Consider the following 12,430-nt stretch of genomic DNA (forward strand, 5'->3'; position numbering starts at 1 on the left):
CCGAAATAAATGGCCGAAATAAATTTATTGAACGACTGCAGCAGTCCGAGCACCGCTGCTTGAAATGAGCGCTTCGAGTGGTTTTAAACGGATAAAAAGAAACTACTGCGAATAAAGAAGGACTGCAAAGTATAACACGAAGTCAGCTTTTTTTCAGTCAGAACACGAAATTATTATACACAAAACATGCGTTTGTAAGATGTTATTTGCGTTTTTATACTCAGGCTTCGCCTCTTCCCGAATTAGCGCTTACAATATTCCGACACCTGGGGTGTTTCAGAATGCATCTGAGTTACGGCATTTCAGGTAATGCGCGAGCTTGATAAGCATAATTTAAAGCGAATTTTACAACTTATCTTAAAGATGTGTCTGAAGTACACTTCGTGCATGGAAGACTGGCGCCTAATGCAACGGGAATCCTTGATAAACCTATTTGTGACATGAATAAAATGCTACTTCCGTATTTCTTATGAAAGTCAATATATGTGCAGGCCCAATTCTACTCCCACAAATGAAGGCCCCGTCCTGATTCAAAGAAAACTTGGATAATGTTTTGGGTACATTGGTGCCGTTCGACCTTGGGAGAGTGCCGTAGTGAAAAGCCGAACACACGTGTCCATGAAAACACACACACACACACACACACACACACACACACACACACACACACACACACACACACACACACACACACACACACACACACACACACACACACACACACACACACACACACACACACACACACACACACACACACACACACACACACACACACACACACACACACACACACACACACACACACACACACACACACACACACACACACACACACACACACACACACACACACACACACACACACACACACACACACACACACACACACACACACACACACACACACACACACACACACACACACACACACACACACACACACACACACACACACACACACACACACACACACACACACACACACACACACACACACACACACACACACACACACACACACACACACACACACACACACACACACACACACACACACACACACACACACACACACACACACACACACACACACACACACACACACACACACACACACACACACACACACACACACACACACACACACACACACACACACACACACACACACACACACACACACACACACACACACACACACACACACACACACACACACACACACACACACACACACACACACACACACACACACACACACACACACACACACACACACACACACACACACACACACACACACACACACACACACACACACACACACACACACACACACACACACACACACACACACACACACACACACACACACACACACACGCACGCACGCACACACACACGCACGCACACACACGCACGCACGCACGCACACACACACACACACACACACACACACACACACGCGCGCGCGCGCGCGCACGCACACACGCACGCACACACACGCACACACACACACCACACACACACACACAGGCAAGAGTAGCCTTACGTTCCCGGAAGGCAGCTACGGCAGATACAAGAAAAAACGATATAACGACGAAGGAAGGAGACGAAATCAGTCTTCTCGTTCCACTTCGACGTTATACATTCAAAATATTTCCTAGAAAGTGGCGCAACCAGCGCCGCCCTAACGGGAAAACGCTGCATCAACGCTGTGCTCGGGAAAACTCGAGAAGACTGCCGCGAGTCAGGTAATTTGCATTCGCTTCGTCCGCGCCCGATCATATTTCGACTTCGTCTGGTACCCAGGTGCAGAGGAGCTCCTTCTTTTTCTTTTTTTTTTCTTTGTTGCATCAGCAGTAGACTATCCGACTTTGTCGGCTGTCCGCTACCTTATTCATAAGCATGTGTTGTAGGAAACATTCTCGTGTGTGTGTGTGTGTGTGGGGGGGGGGGGGTCTTTTTTCTTTCAGAGAAGCCGTCTGCGAACATTTTGATTGAGCACGGCGCAGAATTTCGTTCGCGACGGGATTGTAAAGACTACAGTAATGCTGTTATTGAAGTATGCTTTTTTTTTTTTTTTTTTTTTTTGTCTGAGTTTTCTTTATTTCTCTAGAATCAAGCGGCAGTGTCCTTTTTCCCCTGTTTTCTGCCTTGCGCGATGTGCTTTGTATTTTACTGTTTTAAATTTTCAGGTCAGAGTGAACAAAAGCATCTCAATTTACCTTTGTTTCAAGTCTGTTTTCTGCCCTTAAAGCATACTGTAGAAATTGTTCTTTAAAACGAACTTTTTTCTTTTTCCTATAAAAAAATTCAAGGTGTTGCCTTCATCCGTTTCTGCTGTGGAGCAGGAGTTTCGACGAGAAGTTATCAAGTCAGACTGACCAAAATAGTGCCAATATCAACGCAGTAAAGTTGAATGGTAACAATCCGAACGGAGCTAAAATTGCTGCACTATGAAAGCGAGCCTTCATATTTACATAGGAGAAGCGTTTCATCTCTCGCTCATTTATCAATCGAACAAGAGACTCGGTGGGAGATAGCGCGGGTGAAAAAAAGAAGGCTTTAATTAGAGATCGTATACGCGCTCCTAAAATCTACAGTAGAGGACTCTACGGTCACAACGGCTTCCGAGTGGTGTGAACATCCGCCTCGCGTCCAGGAGGTGCTGAATTCGATCTCTGTGGAGTCGTGTTGCCGCTAGTTTTCCAATGGGTTCATGCTTTCCCTAGGCCTGTACTGGGCTCAAATGATCAGTGCGGGCCAATGTACATTAGTCACAAGGCTGTCTGGCCCTAGCTACCCTTGAGGCCGTTAAAATTAAACTATAACCATCATCAACCGCTGCCATCTCTATTATAAAAGAGAATCATGTTCCAATATCATACACATATGTTCTGGACGGACTTTTGATAGTTGCTTCAAATTTCATCTATCTGGTTGACACAGGGATTCCAATAACGACGTTTGATTGATTTTCTGAAATTACAAGCGACATATCGAGAAATAGCGCAATATGTGCAGGCATCTTTTGTAATGACTCTTTTGCCAACTTATAGCTCGCAGTTATTCCATTGAGGCGGAGTGAATATTTTGAGTGAACAAGATAATTTGAATACATTTATAAGTCTGCCAGACTGAAGGTAACATTTAGAATGCAGTCATGCAATTTTTTGTTCTTGCATATGTCCACAAGGCCAGGTAACTAGCTCACAAAAGGTTCATGCTTTGCTCGAGTTACGATCATCCCAATAAAGAAGAAACGCCGACCACTAGACATGCGCTGTACCTTTCAAAACAACATCCGGCTACTTCTAGCGTGTGCACTAACGGCATTACGTGCGAAGCCCTATTTGCATAATCCTGAAGCGACGTAAGATGTTTTTGATTCGTGAACTGAACATAAAATATCAGTGCCCTCATACTCCTAAGCGTCTTTCAGAAGATTATTTTAAATCGTTATTTACTTCAAACTTTATTCATTTTATATAAGGTCGCTTCACAATCCTGTTAGAACAGCCACAACACCGAGACTCTGGAAGGCAGTCGGTCAGAGCGAACAGGCTGAAGGTTGCTGTAAGCCCTTCCGGGACTCTCAACTCCGCCTTCAGAACTTGACCATTATGATGGATGCAGACTGCGTGGCGGATGCGATATCCCTCGATAAGTCGGCTACTAATCTTCCTTCGTGCGAAAATTACGGATTGCGGTTACTACCGCAGTACTGGAGCACGGCCTCGGAGAGTCGCCTTATGCATTCTTGCCTCGCCCATTGGAGCACCGCTACCCGGAAATGTGTTGTTGCGGCACATTTGTTGGTTAGTAGGACATCACTCCCCTTTGTTTGGATGTTCACCTATTGTTTCTACAGGCGAGTGACGATAATATCAATTGACACATATTTAAGAGAAGCACTTGTAAAGTCAGGCGCTTCATACCTCAAAATAGACGAAACTTAACTCCAGCGCAAGGAGCACAAACGCTTAAAATATAAACGCATAATATAGGCATATTTCAAGAGTGTGAACACCAAGCCTTAAAGCTAATTTTTTGTAAGATGCGGGTTTGAGACATATCGAAAATCGCCAAAACAGTGTTACCATAGAAAATGAGTTAGGAGGTTCCGCGAAAAACTTGTGAGATAGGTAGTAATAACGAAGATAATTAAACACGTGGTTGTCAAATATTACGGTTACTTCGAAGAACTATTCCCCCAAGAACTTGTTAAAAGTATCGGTGAGTAATGTTTCGCTGTCTCAACGCCCAACTTTATGTGGCGTAGAGCTTATATATCACGGTATTAATCGAAAGTAATGTACGTGTAATAAGTTTAATGCAAACGAGAAGTGTAGAGCCCAAAGGGTGTGCTTCTGAGTCCGTTAGTGAGGCTTGTAATTCGTTTCCAGTGTTAAGGATCTCTTGATGGTAAGGTTTTTGTCCTACCCTCTGCAACAGGAATAACCTCCGTCAAGCGCTGAAACAGCGCCACTACAGAGCTCAGAACCAGATTTGATCCCCAGACAAAGCCTGTACCTACGCCTTACAGGGCGCTTTTTAAATATTTTGAGTTTTTTTAGATTTACTTCCGTTTCAACTGAGACTTCTGTAGAGTCGCGTACCGGATGTCCGTATAGGTTCCCCGCTTAAACTACACTTGTTATTTAGAAAGCGTGGACTCTTCGACGCTGTGCACATCAGCGGGTACGTATTTTTCCACCAGTGCCACCAGATTTCTTGTCATGCGAATGAATTGGAACTGTCGAATAACATGCCAAAATATTGCGCTGTGTTCCGTCCAACTATGGCATGCATGGTATCTGCATCTTACGGTATTTCAGCTGCATTTTTTTTTATTTGATCCGTACTCAGTACTTGTTCATATATCTCTGACCTAAGAGATATATAGGGTCAGTCTCATTTCGAGCAGCCTGCTGCAAATTGTTTGGTCTGCCATCAGGGAAGCACACAAGTTTTCCGTAAATGTTCTCGTTTTCTGTAATAAATATCTGACTTTCTAAATTAATTTCAGTGGCATCTTCAGTTGATATTCTACCCGTTTCTTCACGTAAACCTTACTTCGACAAGGGTTCATATTTGCACGACCAGATTGCCAGACAATGTATAATTATGATGAAGTTTTTTCTCGAAACATTTACTAACAGAAAAAAACTCCTGCGTCTGAACCAGCTCAGAATGAAAGTAATTAACAACGCCAAACCTAGAATTGATGCACCGTTTTCTGGCCCAGCTACGAGCTCTGATTATCATTTCATGTGACCAATTCGCACATTCATCCTGTCCGTGTAGAACTTCACAACCTCGGACAAACCATCTTGTGCGAACTTTCTTGCAGAAGCGTTCTTAGCAAGTCCCGTGATCTGATTGTCGCTTGCATATGTTGTTCAAAAAAGAAGGTACCATTGTCATCGCCACAGTGGTAATCCTAACCTGCTATCAACATCTTCACGGTTCTTTTAGTTTCAAACACTGTAGTTTCAAAACAGAATCGAACTATGAACAACGCCGCAGCGAAGGGCTGCGGAGAATTTTCACCACCTGGGGTTCCTTAACGTTGTGGTTTCCTACGTGGACATAAGCCACCAACCACCGCGGGTTCGAGCGTCGCGCGAGCCGAAACCCCGATCAGCCGTTACCACGCGCACCCTGAAACACCGCAGCGCGCATTCAACCTCCACCGGGAGGAGAGCACTTCGCTGCAAGGACACCCACCTCCAAGTTCACGAAGGAGACGTTTATTGAAACGCCCTCCTCCAGCGGCACATACACACACACACACGCACACACATACAAAATATACAAAACGCACAAGTGACACGGAGTGCGCCGCAAGCACGCAAGGGCGTGCTGTGATCTCTCTCTCGCAGTGACCAGAGGGTTCCTTTGAGAGAAAGTGGGCAACCACCGCAAGGTACGCCTGTCGCGGATCGTTGGATCACGATCGACAGGCTCGAGTTGCGCTCTCAGGTACGACCCGGAGCAGACGAACTCAAGTACACACTGGTCTGCGCGGACAAAGGCCGGCAGACAAGAACAGTTGCGTACGCACCTTACGATGTCTCGGAGGAGTCTTTCCCTCAGCTCCGCTCGGACAGTCGCGCGAGCGCGGCTGTCGAAGCGGTGCCGTGTTCCCGCCAAAAGGCGCCAATGAGAACAGTCACTGGGACGCCAGGGCGGAGCTGTGGCCCGAACGACAGTGACAAGTCGTCCGAGCCCCTCTCCGCCGCCTCAGGCGGGAGAAAGGGAACGGGGAGAACAACTGGGAAGCGGGCGGCGGCCGCGCAAAGGGCAGCCGCAGCAAGCCCGAATCCCACATCCTCCTCTCCTTAATTGCCCTCCTACCCATCAGCGAAAGCACGCGGCAGGTCCCCAGCATGAAGAAAAGAATGCTATCCTCACGCAACAAGTCAACTACGCTTCAGCTCCAGCCAAAAAGATCTCGAAACACAGACACTCAAGAAAGACAAACACCAACAAGGCACACACAAAAAGCAAAACAAAAAAATGATAAGATGACCTGAAGAATAATATGTAAAGTTCCGAATACGAAGTAAATACGAAAGTGTCAGCGGCAAAGTTCCAAAGTTCGACACAGTTCGTCGGTGCAGCACAGAGAGCCGGCGGTATAGTGCCGGCGGTAACCGGTGACTCACCGCTCGTCGACTTCTGGGTGGCCAGTTGGCAGCTGCTGGCTGCAGACGATCTCCGATCGTAGTCGGTGCGGGAACAGTGAACACGCGGAAGGGGGCCCCGGAAACTTCTCGGCGGCCATCCAGGACGCACATGTGGTGACCGCGCGGGACGTTTTTTTTTTTTTTTTTCGCTCAGCACACGCGGGCTTTCTTTCCACCGCGCTCAGCACACGCCGGCAAACACACACGCCGCAACGTCGTCGCCTCCGCTCCCGGGCACGCTCACCAGCAGCAACGCACACACCACACAAAGTGTTACGCCGAGCTTCAGCGGCAACCTGTCCCGAGCACCTTCGCAGCCTCGGCGGTCTTGGGTGAAGGGGAAGGGGGCATGGTCCACGCTGCTTGTCCCCCAACTACCCCAACTTCCCCTCTATACGCACCGAACACAGCCGCGCGACGGGCATGCTTAATGAGCCACCGTCGCGTGTTTAAAAGGAAAGAGGAGAAAAGACGCGCTCTGCAAAAGAAAGCACTCACTGTACAATAGGTGAAGCGAGAACGGAATAAAATAAACAACAACACAAAACAAAGATGCTAGAAGAGACAAAATTCAATAACACAATAACGCACAGAGGCTGGAACTAAGCGGGACAGAAAGGGGACGGCCGACGTTGTTTTTGGGTAGGGTCCGACGAGAAAGCTCGCTCGGTGAGGCGATATGCCTTCGGGTGCGGAAAAAGTCCGCCGTCCGGCATTAAATCACACAGGTGACCGTCGCCTCAGATTGTACCGGTGCGGGGCACGCTTGCGTTCCGCCGCATCGGGTGTGCCTCGTCGCTTGCCTGTGGTGACAATGGGCACCGACGCAAGCTCGTCAGACCGCGACACATAGGCCTTCAGGTCTGCGATGTGGGCACGGCTGGTTTTCCCCGTAGAGGAATCCTCCAGCAGGTACGCGAGTGGCGACCAGACTTCGACCACTCGGTACGGACCAAGCCACTTAGGAGCAAGCGCGGCTGAGAACCCCTTGCTCGCGTCACTAAGAGCGTGGTTGCGCTTCAGGACAAGATCGCCCACCTGAAATGTCAGGTTGCGGTGCTTGCGGTCGTACTGAACCTTCTGCTGGGCTCTGGCCGTCGCCAAACTCTGTCTTGCTCTGCTGAGAGCCCGACACAGCCGGTCCCGAAGCGTTGACGCATAAGCAGAGCAGTCTGCTCGCGCCCTCTCATCCTCGAGCTGCTGGCTCTGAACGACGCCTGACATCGGATTCGCCAGCTCCCTTCCGACATTGAGGAAGGCGGGAGAGAAACCAGTTGAGCGATTCTCAGCTGTTCGAATGGCGAACGCGAACTCACTCAAATGGTCTGCCCAGTCTTTTTGACACTCGGCAAAGGCCGTAAGCATTGGTTTGAGCGTTCTGTTGATCCGCTCGGTCAGATTAGACTGGGGATGGTAGGGTGAAGTGGTGCAGTGCTCGATTCCGAGGGAACGGCAGGTATTACCGAACACCCGAGCCGTGAAGTAGGACGCATTGTCCGTGATCAGCCGTTCCGGAAAGCCGAAGCGACAGAACACTTTCTGGAGTTTATCCTGCACCGCTCGCGCTGTCACTTTCCGAAGGGGGTACAACTCGACCCACTTGGAAAAATGATCAACGACTACCATCAGGTAAATGAACCCCTGCTTGCTTCTGGGGAAAGGCCCCATCAAATCGCAGGTGACCATCTGCCACGGACGCACACTGTCAATTGGTTTCATCATGCCCGGTGGCTTGCCACCCCTTGACTTCACCGTTTGACAGACATGGCAGGAACGGCAATAGCGGAAAATGTCGCGCTTCATGCCGGGCCACGTCACCGATTGACTCAGTTTTGTGAAAACTTTGGAGCCACTCAGGTGACCGGCAAGTGGCTCGTCGTGAGAGAATCGCAACAGAGCGCCTCTCAGACTTTTGGGGATAACCACTTTAAATGGGTCAATGGACTCATCATCTGTGGCTATGTACTTCAGCAGGAGCCCGTCATGGTCCAGCAAATATGAGTCCCCGGGGCTCGCCGCGACACACGCTGGCTCTTGCCCCGCTGCGCTCGCTACAGTACAAGTAGCGTCACGGCGCTCCGTCTCCCTGAGACCGTCGCTAACCTCGCGACAAAAGGAGTCATTTTGCTGGGCCGTCAGTAGCTCTTTGCGGCTGAACACGATTCCAGTCATCCCAGAGGGGAGCCTGTTTTCGTCCCCGCGCAGGTTAGCCGCCAAAACTTCGCTCGCTAGCCTCGGCGCATCTGGGGTGCTCACAAAGAGCCTTCCCCGTCGCCCGCTTCGCGAAGTGCTGCTTGCCTGGGTGGCAGAATGGGTAGGCCCGTTTGCGGGCGTCCCCCTCCTGCCGCTCGGCGGCTCGTCCGCTGTTTCGCCCCCTCCGCTTGCCGGCGCAAAGGCACCGCTGCCGAGTGGGGCACGGGATAGCGCGTCAGCTACCACGTTCGTGCTCCCCTTGCGATACTGCACCGAGAAGTCGTAATGCTGTATCAGGAGAGCCCAGCGCGCCAGCCGTCCCGCAGGCTCCCGGAGCCGCATCAGCCAGCTGAGCGCGCTGTGGTCTGTCTGCACCACGAAATGCGTTCCATCAAGGTAGACGTCAAACTTGCGCAGTGCAAACACGATGGCGAGGCATTCCTTCTCGGTAACGGAATAATTCCTTTCCGCGGGCTGCAAAGAACGACTTGCAAAGGCAAGAGGTTGCAGCACGCCATCGAATTCCTGTAGGAGAACGGCTCCTAATCCCAGATCGCTCGCGTCAGTCTGGACTACGAACTGTCTGGTCAGGTCGGGTAGCCTGAGCTGCGCTGTTTCTGCGATGGCACTAGACAGGCGGCGAAAGGATTGCTCTTGCTCAGGCCCCCATCGCCACGCAGCAGTCTTTCCCAAGAGCTTGGTCAAGGGCGCCTGCACGCGGGCACAGGACGGGATAAATGACCTATAAAAATTTGTCATTCCCAGAAAACGGCGCAGGCCGCGTACGTCCTTGGGCACAGGAAACTCGAGTATGGCTCGAAGTTTTTCCTGATCCGGCTCAATGGAGCCTTCGCCCAGCGTAAACCCAAGCAACTGAACTCGGGTTCGCGCTATTTGGGCTTTTGCAGGATTCAAAGTCATCCCGGCAGCCCGTACCCTCTCGAGCACGTCGGCAATGTGGCTTAAGTGCTCATCAAAGGTTCGTGAATAAATCACGATGTCGTCCAGGTAGCACATGGCATGGGACCATTTCGCTTCGCCTAGGACGCGGTCCATCAGCCTCTGAAAAGTCGCAGGACCATTGCAGAGGCCAAAGGGCATGCGAGTGAACTCAAACAGCCCTCTGTGGCACGTGAACGCGGTCTTAGGCCGGTCAATGTCATCCATCTGGACCTGTAGGTAACCTTTGGAGGCATCTAGCGTGGTAAAATACCGCGCACTGCCTAGGCTTCCTACGATTGAGCTGATCGTTGGGAGCGGATAGGCATCCTTGCGAGTCAGCGCATTCAGACGGCGATAATCCACACACAAGCGATGGCTGCCATCCTTTTTGGGCACCAACACCACCGGAGACGCCCAGGCGCTGGACGAGCGACGGATAATGTCCGACGATAGCATCTCATCCAACAACCCATCAATCACCTGCCTCTTCGCAAGGCTGACGGGTCTGGGATTGCACTTCAACGGAAGCGCTTCTCCGGTGTTGATCGCGTGGCTCACTAAAGTGGTACAGCCAGGTTGATCGGTGAAGAGCTCCTCGTACTGACGCAAAAGTGCTGTCAACCGAGCCTTCTGTGTCTCATCCAAAGTTACCGCAGAGGCGGCCAGTGGATGGGGTGCGTCGTCGTACCGCGCCGCTCGCTCCCACATGGGGGTGTGAACGGCATAACGCTCGACACAAGGGCAGGGCCCCGATCGCTGAGCGTGGCACTCTCCGAACGTCTCGACTGCACAGGCAGATACCGACGCCGGGGGGCTAATGAACGGCTTCAGCTGGGAAAACGGTCCTTCGCAATAGCCGCCATTCGCAATGTCCACCACGATCCCGGTTTTCTGGAGAAAGTCCCTTCCGAGAATCATGGGCACACTGAGCCCAGGGAGATGAATGAAACGCGTGCGTCTCGCTCGCTCTCCCCATCTGACAGTCAGCCTCGCGGCGCCAGCCGAATGGGCCACGCCTTTCGCGAGGTTAAATGTCGAACGGCAATCCCGCAAGCGCACAGAATGCTTTTGCAAGTGGGACAACACCTGTTCACTGAAAAAGGAGGCGCTGGCTCCTGTATCCAGTAACGCCGGAAATTCGCGGCCAGCAAGGGTGACCGAAATAAACGGCGCGGGCGCACCACCGAGGCAGCTTACCCTGTACGCAGAGGGAATTAGCAAAGCTTGGGCCGGCTGTCTCTTTACAACCGACCCCCGTCGCCGTTTTCCTGCCTCGCAGAAGGCCTGGCTACGGGGCATTCTCTTGCTAAGTGTCCCCTCTCTTGGCAACGGAAACAACGCACACCCCCGCGAGCTTGGCCGCGTGACAAAGGCGCGTCTCCCTGCCTGGGTCCGCTCGCTGCCCCACCGAACAAGGGCCGGTTTTTGCGAGCTTCTCCCTCCGCTGTGCTTTGGGTCGCACGGCGTCCTTGGGCACGCGAGTAAGAAAACTGTGCAGCGCAGGCTGCTCGTCTTCCGTACGAGTAAGGATCCAGAGCTCTTTCGGTCAGCTCCCAAGCGTCGTTTCGCCCGCCAACGGCTGCAAAGGCAGTTTGTGCGGGTTCACGCCGGTGAGGAAGGGTCATGGCCCCTCTCCATGCGCAGCGTGGCTCAAGGGCCTCGCTTGCCGGCGGTGGCGGGCGATAGGCACGCGCGGCGAGGATGTCGCCTTGAATGCGCTTTGCCTCGGCGGCCAGCTCCTCTAGATCTCGGAATCGGCCGCCGCGCAGGTATGCCGAAAAAGTCGGATGTGCCTGCCTGATCACTCTTTCGACGCGTTCCTCGTTTGAGGCTGTTGGCTCAGCGATTGAGAAAAGGTCTTCCATCGCCCGCACAAACTCCTGGAGCGACTCGTCCGGGGCCTGTGTGCGGAGCTCCAGCTCTCGCCGCATCCTACGCTCATAGTCAGCGGGCAGGAATTCGCGCATGAATGCTGCACGGAACTCCTCGACAGTCGCTGCTCGGTGGCCGGAAAGCCGGTACCACCTAGCTGCCGTGTCAGTCAGCGCTGCGGGGATGACGCGTGCAAGCACAACCTCATCAGGGAAACCCATAGCTCTCTGGTAATGGGCGAGGGAATCAATGAAATCCCGGGCACTGATAGGATCATCATAGCCGCGGTACGTCGGCATGGGCAACATGACCGCGGGGTGAGACCACTTCGGCGCGGCCGAAAGCGCCTCAACCGCCCCTGTTAGCGACTGAATCATCTGGGCAGCGCTTGTGAGCAGCGCCTGCGTCCTTCCCTCAGAGGAGGTTTGGGCGGGTTGCATGAACAAAGAAGGCAACCGGTCCTCCAGTTCGATGAGCGGCGCGGTCTCCGCAGGGAGTCCGGCCGGCGCCTCACCGTTCACCGAGCAAAACTGACTGCTAGCGGGGCACGGCTGCTGTTGCGCGTAGCTGCCGGTAGCGACGGCATCGCGCGAACTGCTTCCGCCATGGGCGGAAAACTGATACAGCGGAGGTATCTGTGTAGCGGTCCCACCACAGGGTGGTCCGGAGAAAGCTCCAATGGGAGCCGAGGGATCAACGTTACTCGCGGCATTGCCGTATAGCCC

At 52.1% G+C, this 12,430-nt stretch overlaps 1 protein-coding gene across 1 annotated transcript; it reads right to left on the bottom strand.

Annotated features, from left to right (window-relative positions):
* Positions 1 to 10,922: 10,922 nt before the first annotated feature.
* On the bottom strand, positions 10,923 to 12,143 carry LOC146172738 (uncharacterized). The gene has a single exon (XM_084585625.1). The coding sequence runs from the start codon at positions 12,080 to 12,082 to the stop codon at positions 11,075 to 11,077; it is 1,008 nt and encodes a 335-aa protein (XP_084441751.1). The 5' UTR covers positions 12,083 to 12,143; the 3' UTR covers positions 10,923 to 11,074.
* Positions 12,144 to 12,430: the final 287 nt, after the last annotated feature.

Source organism: Amblyomma maculatum, chromosome 11 (genome assembly GCF_055883805.1).
Source record: "Amblyomma maculatum isolate TAMU_Amacu chromosome 11, ASM5588380v1, whole genome shotgun sequence".
NCBI lineage: Eukaryota > Metazoa > Arthropoda > Arachnida > Ixodida > Ixodidae > Amblyomma > Amblyomma maculatum.